A 23,621-nucleotide genomic window follows, 5' to 3' on the forward strand; every position below is an offset into this window, starting at 1 on the left:
TGTGAAGTGTGCTGACAACAATGGCGCACAGCTGCAGTGCTGTGCGCTACCTCAGGAAGACTGAAAAGTCTTCTGCCGCCTGCTTCTGGACCTCTTCCATCTTCGGCATCTGCAAGGGGGGTCGGCGGCGCGGCTCCGGGACGAACCCCAGGGTGAGACCTGTGTTCCGACTCCCTCTGGAGCTAATGGTGTCCAGTAGCCTAAGAAGCCAATCCATCCTGCACGCAGGTGAGTTCACTTCTCTCCCCTAAGTCCCTCGATGCAGTGAGCCTGTTGCCAGCAGGACTCACTGAAAATAAAAAACCTAAAAACTTTTTCTAAGCAGCTCTTTAGGAGAGCCACCTAGATTGCACCCTGCTCGGACGGGCACAAAAACCTAACTGAGGCTTGGAGGAGGGTCATAGGGGGAGGAGCCAGTGCACACCACCTGATCCTAAAGCTTTTACTTTTGTGCCCTGTCTCCTGCGGAGCCGCTATTCCCCATGGTCCTGACGGAGTCCCCAGCATCCACTTAGGACGTCAGAGAAATGATACTATGTGCGAGCCTCAACTGCTGTCCTGTGTTATGATGTCACTGGCCACTGTGACATCACTGATTTGCATAATAAAGGCATGTCAGACTACTGACTCAGTGTGTCCCTCATGCACAGGCTTAGGGGGCATGGGAGGCCTGATCTGCCTTTGGGGCCCACTGCAGCCTGAAACGTAGCCTTTTTTATTTGTGCTGGGCTCCATATGACCTGGGGACGGCGCTGTACACATGTATCTGCTGCCTGGGTTACTAGTTCTCCCAAGCATAACTAGTGTTCCGAGCGCCCCATCCTCCATATAATAATGTTTTCTTATAACTTGGTTATCCGTGCTGTGGGGGTCATTCCGAGTTGATCGCTCGCTGACGTTTTTCGCAGCGCAGCGAACAGGTTACTACTGCGCATGCGTATGCACTGCAATGCCCGCGCGTGTCGTACAGGTACAAAGCGAATCGTTGCTGGGCGATGGATTTAACAAAGAATCCATTCGCACAGCCGATCGCAAGGAGATTTACAGGAAGAGGGCGATTGTGGGTGGCAACTGACCGTTTTCTGGGAGTGGTTGGAAAAACGCAGGCGTGTCCAAGCGTTTGCAGGGCGGGTGTCTGACGTCAATTCCAGGACCAAAAAGACAGAAGTGATCGCAGCGGCTGAGAAGTCCAGAGCTACTCAGAAACTGCACAAAATGTTTTCGTCCCGCTCGGCTGCACAGGCGTTCGCACACTTGCAAAGCGAAAATACACTCCTCTGTGGGCGGCAACTATGCGTTTGCTCGGCTGCAAAAAGTAGGTAGCGAGCGATCAACTCGGAATGAGGGCCTATATATGGTATATTATTGAAGACCCTGCCCAAAAACTTGAAAATGTAGGTGGAGGGGTATGATATTAGGGGGAGGTACGGCAAAGTCTTTAGTGGTCGGTAGGGGAAACTGAGGAGGATGAGACTCCGGCCATTTCTGTCAGAGGTCACAGTGCATCAGCCTAGTGCTAATGCATACCCTCCAACATGACCCGCCCCACTAGGTACAAAATGCTCTGTTTCTGGACTTCCCTCTTAATTTATTATTGATCACCTGTGAAGAAACAGCTTTCTTATCAAGTAAATAGTTCAACACAGGTGATGGAAATCATAAATTAAGAGGGAAGTCCAGGAACAGAGTATTTTGTACCTAGTGGGGTGGATCATGTTGGAGGGTCTGCTAATGCGCTGTGTCTACCCTACCGGCCGGCTCCAGTGCACATGTGTGACATTCTGCAAGCCTTGCCAGATCTCACATGCAGCCCGGAGCCCGGCAGACGCAGCAGCCAGGGACAGCGCTGTTCCTGCTGTGGTGATGATGGGGTAACGACACCTGCAGCTGTTGAAACCGTTCATACATTGCGCGGCGTAACGGTGCATCTTGTGGATAGCAGAGCTGATAAGGATGGAGGCACATAGCGCCCCTGGCATTTGCCCCGTAATTACTGCTGTCTTACATGGGGCAGAAGCGGCATCAGCGCATATAATGTGCCGCTTTTTCCCCATATCGCCTGGTTTCATATCTACCCCTTTGTACCTAATAGAATGGGTCACGTTAGAGGGTATGCAATCAATCTACGAATAAATCCTCACAATGGGGTAAATTTACTCAGGTCTATTTACCATGGGATGTTGCCCATAGCAACCGATCAGACTCCAGGTATTATCTGTTAGAAGGTTCTAGATAAATGAGAAGTAGAATCTGTTTGGTTGCTATGGGCAACATCCCATCTTAAATAGAACTATCTTAGTAAATGTAATTTTAACCCAATGTCTCTGGCCTGGCTGAGCCACTGATTTATACTCAGGCTACCACAGGAAACATGTGTGTCACACACACAGGGAATAGACTGTTGGAAATAGAGATAATTGCTCCCAGAGACCCTGTGAATGTACACTGTATGTGGCTGCCTGCACTGCAGCCTGAAATGTGAATTATGTAACCATTTGGAAGGTGACGGGGAGTGTGGGTTGTCATGGTAACGGCTCGGCCAGTCTTACAGGAGGTACTGAAAGATGCGTGTGACGTTTCCGGAGGACACAGAATGCAGTGCACTGAGACTGACTGCATGGTGCAGAGTGCTGCCGGGGACACGTGACAGAGAGGACACAGGTGAGAGAGGCAAGTGTCACTGAGAGACTGCAGATGTCACTGTCCTGAGAGACTGCAGAGGGAGAGTGTCACTGAGACTGCAGATGTCACTGTCCTGAGAGACTGCAGAGTGACAGTGAGGGAGAGTGTCACTGAGAGACTACAGAGTGATAGGGAGAGTGCCACTGGGAGACTGCAGAGTGATAGTGAGGGAGAGTGTCACTGGGAGACTGCAGAGTGACAGTAAGGGAGGAGACTGCAGAGTGACAGTGAGGGAGAGTGTCACTGGGAGACTGCAGAGTGACAGTGAGGGAGAGTGTCACTGGGAGACTGCAGAGTGACAGTGAGGGAGAGTGTCACTGGGAGACTGCAGAGTGACAGTGAGGGAGAGTGTCACTGAGAGACTGCAGATGTAACTGTCCTGAGAAACTGCAGGGTGACAGTGAGAGTGTTTACTGAGAGACTGCAGAGTGTCACTTTACTGAGAGACTGCACAGGGACAGTGAGGGAGAGTGTCTCTGTACTGAGAGACTGCAGAGTGATAGTGAGGGAGAGTGTCTCTGTACTGAGAGACTGCAGAGTGACAGTGAGGGAGAGTGTCACTGAGAGACTGCAAATGTCACTGTACTGAGAAACTGCAGGGTGACAGTGAGGAAGAATGTCACTGGGAGACTGCAGAGTGATAGTGAGGGAGAGTGTCACTGAGAGACTACAGAGTGATAGGGAGAGTGCCACTGGGAGACTGCAGAGTGACAGTGAGGGAGAGTGTCACTGGGAGACTGCAGAGTGACAGTGAGGGAGAGTGTCACTGGGAGACTGCAGAGTGACAGTGAGGGAGAGTGTCACTGGGAGACTGCAGAGTGACAGTGAGGGAGAGTGTCACTGGGAGACTGCAGAGTGACAGTGAGGGAGAGTGTCACTGGGAGACTGCAGAGTGATAGTGAGGAAGAATGTCACTGGGAGACTGCAGAGTGACAGTAAGAGACTGCAGAGTGATTAGAGAGTGTCAATGAGAGACTGCAGAGTGACAGTGAGGGTGAATGTCACTGGGAGACTGCAGAGTGATAATAAGGGAGAGTGTTACTGAGAGACTGCAGAGTGACAGTGAGGGAGAGTGTTACTGAGAGACTGCAGAGTGACAGTGAGGGAGAGTGTCACTGGGAGACTGCAGAGTGACAGTGAGGGAGAGTGTTACTGAGAGACTGCAGAGTGACAGTGAGGGAGAGTGTTACTGAGAGACTGCAGAGTGACAGTGAGGGAGAGTGTTACTGAGAGACTGCAGAGTGACAGTGAGGGAGAGTGTTACTGAGAGACTGCAGAGTGACAGTGAGGGAGAGTGTTATTGAGAGACTGCAGAGTGACAGTGATGGAGAGTGTTACTGAGAGACTGCAGAGTGACAGTGAGGGAGAGTGTTACTGAGAGACTGCAGAGTGACAGTGAGGGAGAGTGTTACTGAGAGACTGCAGAGTGACAGTGAGGGAGAGTGTTACTGAGACTGCAGAGTGACAGTGAGGGAGAGTGTTACTGAGAGACTGCAGAGTGACAGTGAGGGAGAGTGTTACTGAGAGACTGCAGAGTGACAGTGAGGGAGAGTTACTGAGAGACTGCAGAGTGACAGTGAGGGAGAGTGTTATTGAGAGACTGCAGAGTGACAGTGATGGAGAGTGTTACTGAGAGACTGCAGAGTGACAGTGTGGGAGAGTGTTACTGAGACTGCAGAGTGACAGTGAGGGAGAGTGTTACTGAGACTGCAGAGTGACAGTGAGGGAGAGTGTTACTGAGACTGCAGAGTGACAGTGAGGGAGAGTGTTACTGAGACTGCAGAGTGACAGTGTGGGAGAGTGTTACTGAGACTGCAGAGTGACAGTGTGGGAGAGTGTTACTGAGACTGCAGAGTGACAGTGAGGGAGAGTGTTACTGAGACTGCAGAGTGACAGTGTGGGAGAGTGTTACTGAGACTGCAGAGTGACAGTGAGGGAGAGTGTTACTGAGACTGCAGAGTGACAGTGTGGGAGAGTGTTACTGAGACTGCAGAGTGACAGTGAGGGAGAGTGTCACTGGGAGACTGCAGAGTGACAGTGAGGGAGAGTGTTACTGAGACTGCAGAGTGACAGTGAGGGAGAGTGTTACTGAGACTGCAGAGTGACAGTGTGGGAGAGTGTTACTGAGACTGCAGAGTGACAGTGTGGGAGAGTGTTACTGAGACTGCAGAGTGACAGTGAGGGAGAGTGTTACTGAGACTGCAGAGTGACAGTGTGGGAGAGTGTTACTGAGACTGCAGAGTGACAGTGAGGGAGAGTGTCACTGGGAGACTGCAGAGTGACAGTGAGGGAGAGTGTTACTGAGACTGCAGAGTGACAGTGAGGGAGAGTGTTACTGATTCTGTAGAGTTAGGGCCCATACACACTGTGTGATTTTGAGCTGAGAGCAGGTCACTTTTGGTGTTTCAGCTCAAAGCCGCCCAGTGTGTATGCCCCGGGGATGAGCGCTGATGCGCGCTCCCGCTTCATCGCTGGCGGCCGCCGTTCATCTGCTGGTATTACCAGTAGATAAACAGCGGGGTGAGCGGCTTTTCATAGCGTCCTGCTATGGAAAGCCGCTCACACCCGCTGACATCGCTGGGCAGGGGGGAAAAGCGCTCAGTGTGTATTATTATTATTATTATCCTTTATTTATATGGCGCCACAAGGGTTCCGCAGCGCCCAATTACAGAGTACATAAGCACATAATCAAAACAGGAAAACAGTGACTTACAGTTGAAGACAATATAGGACAAGTACAGGGCAACTAAGCATAACTACACCAGTAAACATAGAGATAAGTTCCAGGTGGCCAAAAAACTGCGGGATCTGGGCAGTTGAGGATTATTAAAGTAAGAAAAGTATAAGCACATGAGGGAAGAGGGCCTTGCTCGTGAGAGCTTACATTCTAAGGGGAGGGGTAGACAGACAGGGGTGACACAGATGGGGTACATAGAGAGGATGGAACAGAGGGTTAGGTTGAGATTTGGCTAGGTTTGGTAAAGAAATGGGTCTTAAGAGCCCGTTTGAAGTTTTGTAGAGAGGTGGAGAGTCTGAGGGGGAGAGGTAAAGAATTCCAGAGAAAGGGAGCAGCACGTGAAAAATCTTGGAGATAGGAGTGGGAGGAAGTAATCAGAAGACAGGAGAGTCGGCGTGCATTAGCAGAGCGGTGTGTACCCACCTTCAAGCTGGGTACACACCGAAAGATAAAATCTGTCACTTTCAGCTCCCTGCTCCTGACTCGGTGATCTAGAATGTACACATGGATAGATCTAGCCAAATCTTTCAGTCTTTCAAAGATCTTGCCAAGATGGTTTTTGGCTCCAAATGTAAATATTCTCTTAGTGGCTAGATGACATAATCTCTGCCAAAATCGTTCATATACAGTACGCTGTGTGGACAGTGAACGATCATGAACGATCTAAGCCAAAATTGACCTTGCAGCACAGTCTATCAACGATTTTGTTGTTTACCCGCGCCTAGTGAACGATCTAGCCTGTACACACGGAGCAATATTATCGTTCAACGAACTATCTAGACAAAATAGTTGGCTAGATCGTCCCGTGTGTACCCAGCTTTATAGTAAGGGAGAGTGTCACTGGGAGACTGCAGCGTGACCGTGTGTAGTGAGGGAGAATAGGAGAGGCAGGAGGAAGAACAGGGCCAGCAGGGGAGGTAGTGAGGAAGAGTAGGGGGAGCAGCAGGAAGATCAGGGCCAGCATGATGGGCTGTAGTGAGGGAGAATAGGAGAGGCAGGAGGAAGAACAGGGCCAGCAGGGGAGGTACTTAGGTGGTACAGACTTAGCATGAGGAAGTGAATCAATGAAATGTCAGTAGGGCAGTGAGGGAGATGGGATGAGGATGTAAGGAAGAATAGAGGCAGTGGGTGGGTAGTGGGTGCAGGGTTGGTATGAGGATATGAAGGAGAGATGCCAGTAAGGCAGTGATGGAGATGGGATGAGGATGTAAGGAAGAATAGAGGCGGTGGGTGGGTAGTGGGTGCAGGGTTGGTGTGAGGATATGAAGGAGAGGAATGTCAGTAGGGCAGTGAGGGAGATGGGTTGAGGATGTAAGGAAGAAAAGAGGCAGTGGGTGGTGGTGGGTAGTGGGTGCAGGGTTGGTGTGAGGATATGAAGGAGAGATGTCAGTAGGGCAGTGAGGGAGATGGGATGAGGATGTAAGGAAGAATAGAGGCGGTGGGTAGTGGGTGCAGGGTTGGTGTGAGGATATGAAGGAGAGATGTCAGTAGGGCAGTGAGGGAGATGGGATGAGGCTGTAAGGAAGAATAGAGGCGGTGGGGGGGGTAGTGGGTGCAGGGTTGGTATGAGGATATGAAGGAGAGATGCCAGTAGGGCAGCGAGGGAGATGGGATGAGGATGTAAGGAAGAATAGAGGCGGTGGGTGGGTGGTGGGTAGTGGGTGCAGGGTTGGTATGAGGATATGAAGAAGAGATGCCAGTAGGGCAGTGAGGGAGATGGGATGAGGATGTAAGGAAGAATAGAGGCATTGGGTGGGTGGTGGGTAGTGGGTGCAGGGTTGGTATGAGGATATGAAGGAGAGATGCCAGTAGGGCAGTGAGGGAGATGGGATGAGGATGTAAGGAAGAATAGAGGCGGTGGGTGGGTGGTGGTGGTGGTGGGTAGTGGGTGCAGGGTTGGTATGAGGATATGAAGGAGAGATGTCAGTAGGGCAGTGAGGGAGATGGGATGAGGATGTAAGGAAGAATAGAGGCGGTGGGTGGTGGGTAGTGGGTGCAGGGTTGGTATGAGGATATGAAGGAGAGATGTCAGTAGGGCAGTGAGGGAGATGTGATGAGGATGTAAGGAAGAATAGAGGCGGTGGGTGGGTAGTGGGTGCACGGTTGGTATGAGGATATGAAGGAGAGATGCCAGTAGGACAGTGAGGGAGATGGGATGAGGATGTAAGGAAGAATAGAGGCGGTGGGTGGGTGGTGGGTAGTGGGTGCAGGTTTGGTATGAGGATATGAAGGAGAGATGCCAGTACGGCAGTGAGGGAGATGGGATGAGGATGTAACGAAGAATAGAGGTGGTGGGTGGGTGGTGGTGGTGGTGGTGGGGGGTAGTGGGTGCAGCGTTGGTATGAGTATATGAAGGAGAGATGCCAGTAGGGCAGTGAGGGAGATGGGATGAGGATGTAAGGAAGAATAGAGGTGATGGGTGGGTGGTGGTGGTGGTGGTGGTGGGTAGTGGGTGCAGCGTTGGTATGAGGATATGAAGGAGAGATGCCAGTAGGGCAGTGAGGGAGATGGGATGAGGATGTAAGGAAGAATAGAGGCAGTGGGTGGGTGGTGGGGAGCGGGTACAGGGCTGGCATGAGGAAAGGAGTACAGTCAGCAGGCAGTTATGGATTATAGCGCTGGCATGAAGCAGAAAATAGTGTAGAGCGAGGACAGTGATAGAGAATAATATTGGAATGGGACAAATAAGAGGAATCACGGCTGTCTTTGCTGGAGCAACACACTACAGTTCTGAAGGCAGTACGGATGGTGTAATGGTTAGCATTACTGCTTAGTAGGAATGAGGTCATGGGATAAATTCCCACCATAGCCCTAACTGTGTGGAGTTTGTATATTCTCCCCGTACTTGCGTGGGTTTTCTCCGGGTACTCCCACACTCCAAAAATATACTGCTAGGGTAATTGGATCCCAACACAATTGCCCCTAGCATGAAAGTGTGTGCGTGTATGGGGGTCATTCCGACTTGATCGCTCGCTGACGTTTTTCGCAGCGCAGCAAACAGGTTACTACTGCGCATGCGTATGCACCGCAATGCGCAGGCGCATCGCACAGGTACAAAGCGGATCGTTGCTGGGCGATGGATTTAACAAAGAATTCATTCGCACAGCCGATCGCAAGGAGATTGACAAGAAGAAGGCGTTTGTGGGTGTCAACTGACCGTTTTCTGGGAGTGTTTGGAAAAACGCAGGGATGTCCAAGCGTTTGCAGGGCGGGTGTCTGACGTCAATTCCGGGACCAAAAAGACTGAAGTGATCGCAAGGGCTGAGTAAGTCCAGAGCTACTCAGAAACGGCAAATAAACGTTTTCGTCCCGCTCGGCTGCACATGCATCCGCACATTTGCAAAGCTAAAATACACCCCCCCCCCCCCCTGTGGGCGGCGACTATGCGTTTTTACGGCTGCTAAAAGTAGCTAGCGAGCGATCAACTCGGAATGACCCCCGTACATGTGATAGGGAATATAGAGTGTAAGCTCCACTGGGGCAGGGACTGATGTGAATGGCCAAATATTCTCTGTACAGCGCTGCGGAATATGTGCGCTGTATAAATAACTGGTAATAAATAAATAAGGGGAGGTGATGAGTAAAACCATGGTTGGTATGGGAACTGGTCCGGAGGACATGCTCGGCAGATAAGTGTGAGGGCTGAGAACTATAGAGATGAATGTGAGAAAGCAGGCGGATTGTGATGAAGGGATGAATGGATACAGGACATCTGGTAAGAGACAGATAACTGGCTGAGAGAATGGCCAGCAAGGTGACGGATGAAAGGCATCATTATACGATTGTATCAGTGTGGGAAATCGGCTGGATAGAAAATTAGATTTGCAGAGAAGTCCGCCTTGGAATCTGGTTTATGCTGCTACCGCCATTATATCCTATCTAGTTGTAAATGAACAGATTTACATACAGTAAATGCCTGCGCCCTTCCCTGTCCGTACCAGCGTGCATCTATTTATGGATACATCAGTGCCCCCGTTTCCGCGGAGCACCCAGTCGTACCCCATGCTCCGCATTGATTTTGCCTGTCAGGCAGAGTCACGTAGCGGTCGGACATGGACACTGCAGAGATAGTGGTCAGACAGCCTTCACCAGATGTCCTTCCGCTTATCCTCGGGGAATGCCAAGCAGAACGTGTTGTACAGATAACCAGCTCATCGTGTATTCAGCGAGAGGTGTCTAGATAACAGCGCAACACCAGCGTTCAGCTCTGCTCCGAGGTGCTCTGGGGAAAAAAAATAAACAATTGTTACAAATGGATATCACTAAATAATTCCGTTGAATTGGAAACAAATTCACAATAAGGGGGAGTAATGAATGGTTTTAATTAAAGCCGCATTCTGCACATAAATTCCTTATTTAAAAAACAAATATAGGGGGTCATTCCGAGTTGATCGTAGCTGAGCTACGATCATCTCCCCTGACATGTGGGGGGACGCCTAGCACAGGGCTAGTCCGACCCGCATGTCCGTGCCGCCCCCCCTTCCCCGCACAAATACAAAAGCATCGCGCCTTTTGTATTTCAGGAGTAACTCCCTGCCAGTTACTCTGCGGCTGGCTGGAAGATGTTTGCCGCTGGCCGCAACGGCTGCGTGAGACGTCACGCAGCCGCCGCGGGCCGCCCCCCCCCCCCCAACGGTCCAGCCACATCTGCGTTGGACGGAACGCGCCTCCTAAATGGCGGCTTCACGCTGCCTTTCAGCCCCCTCCCGCCCAGCGACCGCCTCTGTCTCAGAGGTGATCGCTAGGCAGCGACGACTGCCATGTGCCGGCGCACTGCGGCGCATGCGCGGTTCCGACCCAATCGCGGCTGCGTGAGACGTCACGCAGCCTCCGCAGCCCGCCCCCCCCCAACGGTCCGGCTACGCCTGCGTTGGCAGGACCGCGCCTCCTAAACGGCGGCTTAACGCGCCTGTTCAGCCCCCTCCCGCCCAGCGACCGCCTCTGTCTCAGAGCCGATCGCTAGGCAGCAACGACTGCCATGCGCCGGCGCATGCGCGGTTCCGACTCGATCGCTGCGCTGCGACAATCTGCAGCGAGCGGGTCGGAATGACCCCCATGAAACGGTGTTAAAGGAAAAAAATAAAAGGCTCTTATCCTAAAATACAGATTGCCTTTATATAGAATGGATCATAGGGTCGACACCTGAAGTAGCTCGACGTGGAAAAGGGTCGACATGAGTTTTCTGAATTTTTTTGGGTGACGTTTTCTTCGTAAAGTGACCGGGTACCCTAATTAGTGCACCGTGTCCCCTCGCAGGGCTCGCCGTGCTTTGGGCAAGGGCAGGTTAATATTTCCAATCGTAGCCCACATGGATCGTAATGTATGAAAAAGTTCAAAAAATGAAGAAAAAAAAATGATAAAAACTCATGTCAGACTTTTTCCATGTAGACCTGATGCATGCCAACCAATAGCGGTAGACCTAATGACCGGATACCATAGAAGTTATGGATAGAGCTTTTAGGTAAACATGTAAAAGTTCCCATTTCTACATAAAACCTAACGTGTCTACTTTTGCAAAACAGATAATTGCTGTTTAGAATTTTAGTACATAATCTACAAGTGCGTGGAATGCAGTTTATTTCCAGTTGGTTTTGAATAGGATTCCGTCCAGATGGCGACCCTCATTCGTGATACACATCTGTAGTCGATTCCTAAAGTTTTGCATCACTTGGCGGGTCTTTTCTTAGGCTATCGCTGCAAATTCCTGATGAAGCTCACTTTCAATTGTCTGGCTACGCTAACAAGCAGAATTTTCATTACTGGGTGGAAAACAATCCTCATTAGCTTCATGAAAGGCCTCTACATGGCCAATGGGGCCATCTGACGACTGAGGCCTACAAACATTGGCCTCGATTCAATTCAGGGTGAATTGAACAGCGGCGGGAAGGAGCTCCTGAAGCTATTCAATTCAGTGCGTAATCGGTTTTCACCAAGAATGCCGATTCTCACTCCTTAAACATGGTGTTTAGTCGCGAGAACCGGCATTCTCCGACTTAAGTGCAGGGCGCGATGCTGTTTCTGGCGCGCTAAGGGCAGCAAACCGCATCGCGCCAGTAGTTTTGTTGGATTTCTGCTCCTGTGGGTCAAGAAGAAATCCTCAACTTCGGCATAACATCACGCTGAATTGAATCAAGCCCATTAACCAAGAACCGTTAATGAGCTGCAGGCTGCTATACACCAAGAAATGGCAATCTCCTATTCAAAACCAAGTGAAAATAAACTGTATTCCATGCACTTTTAGATTATTTATTAAAAAATGTAAATAGTATTTACTGTGCCATTTTTTGTTGATCTCTGAAATCCAGGAGGATTTTTTGCCTCACTCTCTATTAGGTCGTTGGTATTTTTGTTTTTTATCATCTGCCTCTGTTGTCACCATGGCCCTCATTCCGAGTTGATCGCTCGCTAGCTGTTTTTAGCAGCCGTGCAAACGCATAGTCGCCGCCCACGGGGGAGTGTATTTTCACTTTGCAAGTGTGCGAACGCCTGTGCAGCCGAGCCAAAAACATTTTGTGCAGTTTCAGAGTAGGTCTGAACCTACTCAGCCCTTGCAATCACTTCAGTCTTTTTGGTGCCGGAATTGACGTCACACACCCGCCCTCCAAACGCCCGGACATGCTTGCGTTTTCCCTACCACTTCCAGAAAACGGTCAGTTGACACCCACAAACGCCCTCTTTCTGTCAATCTTCTTGCGATCGGCTGTGCTTATGGATTCTTCGTTAAATCCATATCTCGGCAACGATCCGCATTGTACCCGTACGACGCGCGTGCACAATGCAGTGCATGCGCAGTAGAAACCTGATCGCAGCGCAGCGAAAATCAGCAGCGTGCGATCACCTCGGAATGACCCGCAATGTCAGATGATGCAGGCGAAAATTTAAGATTTGTCAGGTTACAGTGCACTTTCTCCTTTATTGTGCTACCCTCAACTCTGCATCATGAGCTGTACAGGGGAACCCTCCCCAGCGAAGCCCCACCCACATCCCACTGATGACCGATCGTGATGTAACTTGGCCTAAAACCTGCCTGGAAAAATTACCTACACCTTGGTGAAAACCGTATCGTAATCGGTTCAGTGGTTGGTTTTGGAGTTTATCGCATTCAGACAGACAAATAAACGTTGTATAGATAGATATCTATAAATTGTGTCCACTCACTGACTCAAAATATAAATAAATAATAATAATAAAACAATGTAAAGCCCATTGCTCTTAATAAGGATTAGTAAGTCAAGATTAGATGCAGTAAAGCAGTGTGTTTACTGCGCAAGCAGAAACTTTGAATCTGTGAGATTCGTATTCAAGCCCAACCTTCTATGATGCTGAAGGCAGAGCATTTTTTAACCAGGATACGGTCGTGAAGGTCGACACGGTCATTAGGTCGACATGATTTTTTCACTTTTTTTCTTTCTTCATTTTTTGTACTTTTCCATACTTGACGATCCACATGGACTACAATTGGGAACGGTAACCTGTGCCAAGCGCAGCGGTAGCGAAACGAAGCACCTTGCCCGACGCTCGCCATGCAAGGGGACACTAGTGTTCACGCTAGGCTGTTTTAGCAGGGCGCCGCGCCCTGCCCGATTTTTCTTTTAACGTTAAAATCTGCTCTGCCTTTTCTGCGGCGTCCTGCTAGAACAGCCGCCCCCTTCCTGCCCTCCCAGCGTGCATTCACGCTGTGAGATAGCTTGGGGGAAGCCCAGCACCTTCGTAGGTGCTGGGCACGCCCCCAACAGTGACGCCGCCGGACGCCCACGCCCCCTGTTTTAACATCTGTGGGCTGAACCGCCCACTTTTATTACGCCACATGACCATGCCCCCTATTTTGCGTGGCCACGCTCCTTTTTCGCCACGCTTGTGCCCCTCTCAATCCGGCGCCCTGCCCAAATCCTAGAGTGAACACTAGACACGGTGCAGAATAAATTGGGTATAGTTTGCTGCGCTGTGAAGGGAAAAAAAGCTGCTCAGGTTGTTATTTGGTGATTGTTGGGATTTGTTAAACCGAGCGCTTGTGTGTGTGCTGGTGTGTAGTGTTCTGTAGAATTGTTTAATGAACCAGTAAAGAATTATGTAAATGGCTGAAAAATGAATAAAATGTAAAGAAGAAATAGAGTGAAGAAAAAAGAAGAAAATGAAAAATTTTTAAAAAATATAAAAAATAATAAATGGGGAAGAAAAATAATAATATAAGTACTGATATAATTATTCCTAAAGGAGCTGTAAACATTGCACTTTACCCCTTACCCCACCCTCCCCTCCCTATTTTTAATTTAAAAACTATTATATTTTATTATTTTTTATTTCTATTTTTATTTATTTATTTATTTTTCATTCAGTACTTATATTATTATTTTTCTTCCCCATTTATTATTTTTTATATATATTTTTTTTTCTTTTTTTTTTTCTTTTTTTTCATTTTCTTCTTTTTTCTTCACTCTATTTCTTCTTTACATTTTATTCATTTTTCAGCCATTTACATAATTCTTTACTGGTTCATTAAACAATTCTACAGAACACTACACACCAGCACACACAAGCGCTCGGTTTAACAAATCCCAACTAGACACGGTGCACTAATTGTGGCTCCCCGTCACTTTACGAAGGAAACAACACCAAAAAAAGTCCAAAACCCCATGTCGACCTTTTGACCTGTCGACCTAGTACATGTCTACCTAATGACTGTCTACCTAAGTTGAGTCAACCCAACGACCCAATACCCATTTAACCACCCAAGGAGTGCGTCTTTTATGGGGCGACTGCACACCCAAGAGTGGTAAATCTATTTTATAAAATGGTCCCTGTTTGTTCTATGTGCAGTGATGTACAGTGGGCTGAAACAGATACAGAATAGGAGGAAAAAATAGTCCTCTTCATGTCTTTGGACAGATCATCATTGCACCAGACTCTTTGGTGAGGGTTGAGGTCTGGTCCTGAGAGTCATTTTGCCCTTTTTTTTGCATCTTTTCTATCAGAAGTGTGTATGTCTGTCAGTGAGGCGGTGATGTGCTTCTTCTCTGTGAGTAGTGTCTCTGTGAAGGATGCTAGTGTTACAGTTGTGGAGTGATACAGCTGCGGCTCTATGATGAGGTTTTTGTGACAGTTGGAAGTAGTTCGGGTGGGTGATCATTGTGAAATAGTGCACGGTCATGTGATTTAGGGCCTAATTCAGACCTGATCGCTGCTGTGCATTTTCGCACAGCGGGCGACCAGGTCTGCACTGCGCATGCGCCACAGTGCGCCGGCGCGTGCCAGAGATGCAATCAGCTCCTACCTGCTGTGTTACAGGCTGTGTTTGAAAAATGACAGTTAGGAGCTGATTGGTTGCCCCTTTATCTCTCTCCACTTTATCTTTCTCAAAGGCTTAGTACATCTGCCCCTAAAGGTCTGATTAGAAAGTAAAGTGACTCTGTCTGCAGTATGGAAGGAGAAGGCCAGAGCTGGACAGGGGGAATCTTTAACACCCACAAGGAAGTCTTATCTCAACAAGAACGATGGCGGTACTTCAGATCGGGTGTAGTAGGGTATGCCGGCGGTCGGGCTCCCGGCAGCCAGCATACTGGCGCCGGAATCCCGACCGCCGGCATACCGACAGCTGGGCGAGCGCAAATGAGCCCCTTGCGGGCTCGCTGCGCTCGCCACGCTGCGGGCACGGTGGCGCTCTACGCAATCTATTCTCCCTCCAGGGGGGTCGTGGACCCCTAAGAGGGAGAAAAAGTGTTGGCATGCCAGGTGTCGGGATTCCGACGGCGGTATACTGTGCGCCGGGATCCCGACAGCCGGCAAACTTTAGACCAGTGTAATGGCTCTTTGTAGGAGTCCATGGAGGGGGGTTCCATAGGAACTAATCAGATTCTAGCTGTTATTTCTATAGTACATCCTATAAAATGTAGATAGCATCTGATTGTTATGGTTAACCCCTCCATTGTCCTCTTTAGAATGTTTAGTAAATCTCCTCCCAATATTCTAGGATGTGGAGAACAACATTTTGACTTATAAAAAGCATATTTTTAATCACCTACAAACTGTTCCCTGTTACATTTCAGCTATGTTTCTTTAGATTGCAGCTTTTGCGGTAACTATGGCGAGAGTCGTCCGCATCTTTAAAACGCTCCGCAACCACTGGAAGAAAAGCACTGTGGGATTTTGCCTGCTGGCGTACGGGGGCAACTGGATGTATGGGAAATACTGGTAAGGGCTATGAGCTGAGGCAGATCCCATGCCACCTAGAATAGCACCTGGCTTGTGGCTACTGCCCTCTGACATTCACCGATACCGGAGAAGAGCTGTGTGATGTCACAGTTTCAAAGCAGAGAGCATTCCGTGCCGGAGACTGGATTGGGCCATTAAACTAAATCTGCTGGTACAAGGGGTGTGTGGTAGATACAGGACTCGATAGGACAGGAACCGCTGCTATCCAATTACATGTCCCGTTAAGTACACGCCTTCTGTCCTAGCAGAATGAATGCTTGGGGGTCAATTCAGTCATCATGCACCCGCGAGTCTGCTCTGGAATCGCTGATTTCTGTGAGAGGAGCGAGATGAAGTACTGTTACCTGCATTTTAATCCCATTGCTACGTCAATTTGCCACTAATTAAATTGACCCTTTCAGCATGGGTCTTCCACTTTTCTTCTGATACTGGTGGCAGGGTATGCGGTCGGGATCCCGCCAGTCATAATACTGTCAGCGGGATTCCAACAGTCAGTATCCCTACAGATCCCGAAGGTAAGTACAGCAGTTAGGCTGCGAGAGGGGACGGCTAGCGTTAGGCTGCGGGAGGGGACGGCTAGCGTTAGGCTGCGAGAGGGGACGGCTAGCGTTAGGCTGCGAGAGGGGACGGCTTGCGTTAGGCTGCGAGAAGGGACGGCTTGCGTTAGGCTGCGGGAGGGGACGGCTAGCGTTAGGCTGAGGGAGGGGACGGCTTGCGTTAGGCTGCGGGAGGGGACGGCTTGCGTTAGGCTGCGGGAGGGGACGGCTTGCGTTAGGCTGCGAGAGGGGACGGCTAGCGTTAGGCTGCGGGAGGGGACGGCTTGCGTTAGGCTGCGGGAGGGGACGGCTTGCGTTAGGCTGCGGGAGGGGACGGCTTGCGTTAGGCTGCGAGAGGGGACGGCTAGCGTTAGGCTGCAGGAGGGGACGGCTTGCGTTAGGCTGCGGGAGGGGACGGTTTGCGTTAGGCTGCGGGAGGGGACGGCTAGCATTATGGTTGCAGAAGGGGTGGCTTAGGATTAGGGGTAGGGTTAAAATACCACGATCCGTTGGGATCCCACTGTCTGAATTCTGACTGACGGTATTTTGTACCCAATCCATGTTAATTTTGCTTTTTAAAGCAATTCTCACCACTTCTAAAGCCCATATAAAGGTTTCCCGTAACCTTTTTTCCTCTTGATTGTGTCTCACACATGGGATTAAATATACGTTTTTGCGCAGTGTAACTTGCAAGCGGCGCACTAAGTGCGGGGGATCCTTCCTGCTGGTGAATGACAGCTGTGTAATTTTGTCAAGCGGTACCTGCAGAATCACGGACCTTGCAGCCACTCCGGTTGTTTTCCATTTCATCATAAACGCAGCTTTTGTGAACGATAATTGTCCCATTTTGTTTCTCATTTATTCCAAAGCCGTGCAGCGGGATTTATTTTTAAGGGGGGTTCTTTTGTATTTTGAACATAATGTCCTTATTCTCACTGGGTGCTGAGAGCTGTAAGCTAGCACATCACAGTCGTCTGGCATTGTAACTCCAGACTCTCCTTAACCCTGTATTCCTCCTGTGTTGCTTAATGGCGTGGAGCTATTGCATGAGCTACTAATGTGGCACAGCCACTTGTATTTCCAGTTATTAAATTTCCCCCTGGACTTCCATACCCTCGGTTCGTCCAGTCATCTTCCAGCTGACATCTCTGTACAGAGCCATTTAAAAACCTAGAGGATCATGGGAACTGCGACACCAACAATCTAGTGTCACAGCAGTACGGGATACCAGGAACTTTAAAGCTTTGTTCACTAAACTATAATGGTAACAGTTTGATAGCCAGTCCTTCCAAAGCCTCTTAAACACCCAGTCTTGGGTGTGTTGGTAACTATAAATTAGCATTGTGACTCTGTTTCATCCAATGAAATACAAACAAAGACCAGTTATCGGGCACACAGGATGAATACTGTATACAGAATAGTATGTGTAAGCCGCAGAGATGACACCCCAGCTAGATTCTTCATACGTTAGGGTATTATGGAGATGGGAACAAAACAAGGCATTCCAGACGCACATTCCGTGCTAGAGAGACCAGTCGCTGGCTTCAATACATAAGGCATCTGCTGGTAGACTGTGCTCTACCATAAACAGAAACCAGTGAAAGCCCAGATCATGATTGACCGTCGCCAGTGTACTGCTTTCCGGCCTTCCTGGTGACTGGGTAAAGTCTTCCTTTGCATCGCGGGAGAAGTATATTCGCCACAGTGTTAAGAGGCGGCGGTGACTGTTGAAGATACACACAACGTTCTGCAGCAGCCGTGGTCATTGCTGGTCACTGAGACAGACAACTCGTGTTTATATGTTTAGCAGTAAAACGTAAGCCATTCAGCCGAGCTGATGTTGTTAATGAGAGCTGTAAATCCATATGTAACGCTAATTCTCTCTCTCTCTGTCTTATGTTTCGTGTTGCAGCGATAACTTGCTGAGGAGGGCGGCCTGCCAAGAAGCTCAGGTACATTCTGCAAATGCTAGCACTTCTATGCAGGACTCGTACGTCCATTCTTTACACGGCGTACAAGCCGTAGTATATCCTTAAAGCAACCTTTCTCCTTGTTTGGCATATTCCCACAGGCCACCCAAAGAGGATCCGGTCTGAAGATCGACACTGTCTAGGTCGACAATGTTTAGGTCGACAGTCACTAGGTCGACAGGGTTTCTAGTGCTAGGTCGACAGGTCAAAAGGTCGACATGAGTTTTTCAATTTTTTTTACTTTTTTTGAACTTTTTCGTACTTAACGATCCACGTGGACTACGATTGGAACGGTAATCTGTGTTGAGCGCAGCGAGGAACCTTGCCCGAAGCATGGCGAGCGAACACGGTGCACTAATTGGGGTTCCCGGTCACTCTACGAAGAAAATGACACCCCCCCCCAAAAAAAACCTCATGTCGACCTTTTGATGTGTCGACCTAGCACATGTCGACCTAGAAACCCTGTCGACCTATAGTGGTCGACCTAAACATTGTCGACCTAGACACTGTCGATCTAATGATCCACACCCCACCCAAAGTTGCTGTATCTGTTCCAGAGCTTGTTAAGGTTCTATAGTCTCCTATAGACATGAGAAACATCTGTGTAAGCCTTGCACTGTGTACTTATTAGCATATTCAAATGAAACGAGCTTTGGGCTGAGGGAGGAATCCGGGTGTGATGCGTCGACTGTCGGGCTTCAGTAACTCTGTTTCCAAAGTTTTGTTCTCTCCAAACTTAAACTATGACTTCAGCGTAATTACTCCGTTACGAGGAATCAAGGAAGGCTCTTCTTTTATAGAAGGAGAAATCCAATGGGACATGGAGTTTTTATTTTAGGTCTTCCGCTGTGTTTGAATGGGGCAGGCATTCACTGACGAAGTCTGATTTCTAGGCGGATTAAGTCTAAAGACATAATCTGCTGGTCATTCTACCTACCAAGGGGCTAAACAGGATCTGTGAGCAATGTGTCCCATGTAGGGTGACACCGGACAGGTTCTCGGGGTGGGCTGGAAGGTCAGATAGCGAACTGCAGCCCCGAATTCAACCTAGAGTCCTGGTATAAAGGGAAGCCTGCTACAGGCTCCAGGTCCTCGCCAGGTGGGGGGTGCCCCTGCCTCTACTATGCTTTTACTAGGCTGTAGGTCGGTTTAGGACACGGCACAACCCATCTCTCCTTTAATGCACACTATAAGGACAATAGGCTAGTCTGGTAAAATCGTTAAAAACGCTCAAGTGAAACATGGATAGCGCAATAGTTTTGATACATATTTTTGTGTTTAAGTAAATAAATGTTGTTACGCAACTGTAAGACACACAGTATAAAAATCAACGCCTTGTACACAAGGTCGCGTTGACTTCTGACAGTGGAAGTGGGCATTCTCTGGGATGACTAGGATGGTTCAGTTCCCAAAATATCCAGTCCCTGGAGGTGATTCTGAGTCGCACAGAATGCTGATATTCGCGCACACCGGCCATGTTTTCATCTGGTGTGCACACACAGAGGCGCAGTAGCGAATGAGACTGACGGTATCAGAAATGTAATGGTACGTGCCGGACATTCCTTGGAAGTGACTGGGTGGTGGTTCCAGACACGCGACTTATGGATGCGTTGTTGAACTGGTTGCAAACTCGGGTGCTTAATCGCTCACCTTGGTGGCCATACTCTAAACCTTGGAGAGATATAAAGTACCATCCAATCAGCTCCTAACTGCCATGTTACAGGCTGTGTTTGAAAAATGACAGAATCTGAGTGGCTGATACTTTATCTCTCCACTTTATCACTCTCCAAGGCTTTAGTACATCTCCCCTCTAGCATGGAGCTGCTGCAGGTTGCAATGATGCAACCAATGATTGCATCTAAAGATGCACCAATTAGGTGTTTCAGCTTCTGAAGACGCACAATCAGGCGCACTACTGTACACCAGGGGTAATCTTGTAGCGGCATTAGCAGAAAGTCGCAATATGCAAGACCTGCAGAAGACGCATTCACGGATGCTGCAGGTGTGAATCAGGCCCTATATGTGTAGTGAGCACTGTTTTATTGTAAATATGCGACATGTTTCGAACATCTGTAAATAATGTATTTCTCTTCTATTCACGGTCACTGGTTTACGACCTCTCTCTCTGTCTCTCCCTCTCTGTCCGTCAGGTGTTTGGAAACCAACTGATTCACCCTAACACAGCCGTGAAGAAAGCGACCGTTTTCCTAAATCCAGCGGCTTGCAAAGGGTGAGAGGGCATTGGCGCATGGGGACAGTCGTTGCCTTGTTGGGTTATTACTGATTGGTGGCGTTGGTGATGTGTGGCCTTCAGGAGTACCGGCAGCTTATCTGATACTGAAATCGCGGTGGCTGTGCAGAGCATCGCACAACAGGGACGGGGAAAGGAGCTTAAGATAAACACTTCTTCACTGCTCCATGAAAGGGCAACCCCACCACGCCGGTCAGGCATGGCTCTGTGCAAAACTATTGATCTCCGTAATTAGAAGACTCAATCACCTTTCAGCGTAATAGTTCAATTGATTTGTGTCCGGCAAATGGTTTCCTTGGAGAAGCCGAGTTCAGGCATGTCCTACATTTATTTGAAGAGCATCGATTATTGATTGATGCATAATCACAGCTAGAGTCAGCATTTCCTTTGTTCCTGATCTCCCCCCCCCCCCCCTGTCTAGGAGGGCCCCTTTCCTCTCGTGGGAACATGACTTTGTAAACCAATTGGATTCGTTGTTAAAGCTGAACGTCCCCACATTATGGTTGATGTGCATCTGACAATGTGCTGTGAAACGTTTGGGTTATAAGAAGTGCCATTGTAAAAACAGTGTTTACTGTTCCGTGCATATAGGTGTGTGTGTGTATATATATATATATATATATATATATATATATATATATATATATATATATATATATATATATATATATATATATATATTTATTTAGGATAAAAGCATATTTATAAGGCATAAGTGAAAGGATTCCTCGTTATATAGATCTATAACTCTGTTATCACCTTAAATAATCCGTAATGCAAAAAGCAATCTCTGTTAGAGGGAATAGGAACTCGCGCCACATCAGCAGTTACGAACCAATCACATGACCGGTCTTGGGACCATTACTACCGAGTCTCCTGATTGGTCACGTCGCATGCTATGATGTGCCGGGGCTTTTCATCCCCTTTAAATTCTATTGTTGATTGTACAATACTGTGAACTGTGTAAGTTCTCTGAGTGATAGCAATTATCTGATTGGATGCGTACACTTGTAGTTTTTAAAAATAATGGATGGAAGCAAACAGCTTTCTGGGGCTTGTAGTTCTACAACAGCTGGTGAGCCGCAGGTTGCATAAGCCTAGTATCTACAGTAAATGACTAACATTAGCCCGCGTAGTTGCCCTTGGATACGTAACTGACCTGCTTGTTCTCCTATAGGAAAGCCAAGAACCTCTTTGAGAAGAACGCAGCCCCACTTCTGCATCTGGCTGGGTTAGATGTTACTGTGGTAAAGGTGAGATTGTCGTACGTCATGTTCAAACACAATAAAGGGTCAGTTTGTGTTTTCATGTGGTGTGTCTGCTGGATAAAGCCTGGGTGTTTTTAAGTGGCGCTTAATTGTCTCGTAAGCCAGGCAATTATTCACACCGGATTGTTAATATAATATTTCAATGTAGCCAGAACCTCAATGATTTCAACACAGTCCGTCTCCAGCCAGCCAGAGATTTACTGGGTACCTTCAAAGGATTTCCTATTTCTCATACGTCCTAGAGGATGCTGGGGTCACCATTAGAACCATGGGGTATAGACGGGATCCGCAGGAGACATGGGCACTTTAAGACTTTGGCTGTGAACTGGCTCCTCCCTCTATGCCCCTCCTCCAGACTCCAGTTTTAGAATTGTGCCCAGGCAGACTGAATGCACACTGAGGAGCTCTACAGAGTTTCTCGGAAAAAGACTTTTGTTAGGCGCCCTGGGCAGCATATAAACCTCAAAGGAGACTGGCTATAGGGGACATAGTGCCCGGGGCACTGTCCTAACCCCCTCCAGTATAAATATTTGTTTAAAAATAGCGGGACTGAAGCGCGACATTACGGGGGCGGAGCTTAGCCCTCACAGCTCACAACAGCGCCATTTTCTCTACAAAAGGCTGCAGAGACGCTGGTCCTTCCTCTACACTGCTGCATAAGTATGAGGGTGAAAAACGGGGTAAGGGGGGGGGGGCACAGTAAATTTGGTGCAATATATGTGTGTTCCAAAAGCGCTGCAGGTCTGAGGCATTGTGTAGTGTTGTCAGAACCGTTCGTGAAGCGCTGGGTTGTGAGCTGGCAAACTCTCTCTGTGTCTCTCTGTCAGACTTTAGGTGGGTCTGTCCCCTATATGCCCAGTGTGTTTGTGAGTGGTGAATACACGTGTGTCGGCATGTCTGAGGCAGAGTGCTCTTCCCAGGAGGAGACTGTATTAGGGACACAAACGGCTGTGGGAGTGACCCTGTCGGCACAGCCGACTCCTGATTGGGTAAATGTGTTGAATGCGTTGAATGCAAATGTGGCTCTTATTAATAAGAGAGTGGATAAATCTGAGTCTCAGAACCAGGCATGGAAGAAATCTGTGGAGGATGTGTTGTTACAAGTCCAGACCCCTTCGGGGTCACAAAAAAGATTGTTTGCTCAGTTGGCAGACACAGATACCGACACGTACTCTGACTCCAGTGTCGACTATAGTGATGCCAGATTAGATCCAAAATTGGCAAAGAGCATTTGGTACATGATTGTGGCGATAAAAGACGTATTACATATCTCGGAGGACCCTGCTGTTCCTGATAAAAGGGTCTGTATGTATAAGGGAAAGAAGCCTGAGGTAACGTTTCCTCCCTCTCATGAACTGAACGCTCTATTTGATAAGGTTTGGGAAAGTCCTCACAAAAAGTTTCAGATTCCCAAAAGGATTCAGGTTGCGTACCCATTTCCTTCTGGGGATAGGGATAAGTGGGAGTCACCCCCCATTGTGGACAAGGCTCTATCTCGCCTGTCCAAAAAGGTGTCTCTCCCGTCTCCTGATACGGTAGCCCTAAAGGATCCTACGGATCGTAGGCAGGAAAATACATTAAAATCCATTTATGTCACCACAGGTACACTACTCAGACCAGCTATTGCGTGGGTGAGTAGTGCTATCGAAAAATGGGCAGATAACTTGTCATCTGATATAGATACCCTAGATAGGGATAGCGTTCTCTTGACTCTAGGTCATATCAGGGACGCTGCAGCATATCTAAAGGAAGCTGCAAGGGATATTGGCCTTTTGGGATCAAAGGCCAATATCATGGCTGTCTCAGCTAGGCGTGCGTTGTGGATTCACCAATGGAATGCTGATGCTGACTCCAAGAAAAGTATGGAAGCTTTACCATATAAAGGTAAGGCCTTATTTGGAGACGGCCTTGATGATTTGGTGTCTACGGCTACCGCGGGTAAGTCATCCTTTTTACCTTATGTTCCTC

The 23,621-nt window shown here is 48.5% G+C and overlaps 1 protein-coding gene across 3 annotated transcripts in view; it reads left to right on the forward strand.

The window, feature by feature from the left end:
* The first annotated feature begins 2,561 nt into the window (after positions 1-2,561).
* Positions 2,562-23,621, forward strand: part of AGK (acylglycerol kinase) — an 85,976-nt gene continuing 64,916 nt past the window's right edge. Inside the window, exons 1-5 of one of the 3 annotated variants that reach the window (XM_063928970.1) lie at positions 2,562-2,661; positions 15,477-15,607; positions 18,077-18,116; positions 20,285-20,364; positions 21,563-21,638. In XM_063928970.1, coding sequence (XP_063785040.1) covers positions 15,498-15,607; positions 18,077-18,116; positions 20,285-20,364; positions 21,563-21,638 — 306 coding nt within the window. In that variant the 5' untranslated portion in view covers positions 2,562-2,661; positions 15,477-15,497. Of the gene's footprint in view, positions 2,671-15,462; positions 15,608-18,076; positions 18,117-20,284; positions 20,365-21,562; positions 21,639-23,621 lie in introns of all 3 variants that reach the window. The other 2 variants (XM_063928969.1, XM_063928971.1) reach the window with 2 other exon arrangements.

Source organism: Pseudophryne corroboree, chromosome 6 (genome assembly GCF_028390025.1).
Source record: "Pseudophryne corroboree isolate aPseCor3 chromosome 6, aPseCor3.hap2, whole genome shotgun sequence".
In the NCBI taxonomy this organism is placed as follows: Eukaryota; Metazoa; Chordata; class Amphibia; order Anura; family Myobatrachidae; genus Pseudophryne; species Pseudophryne corroboree.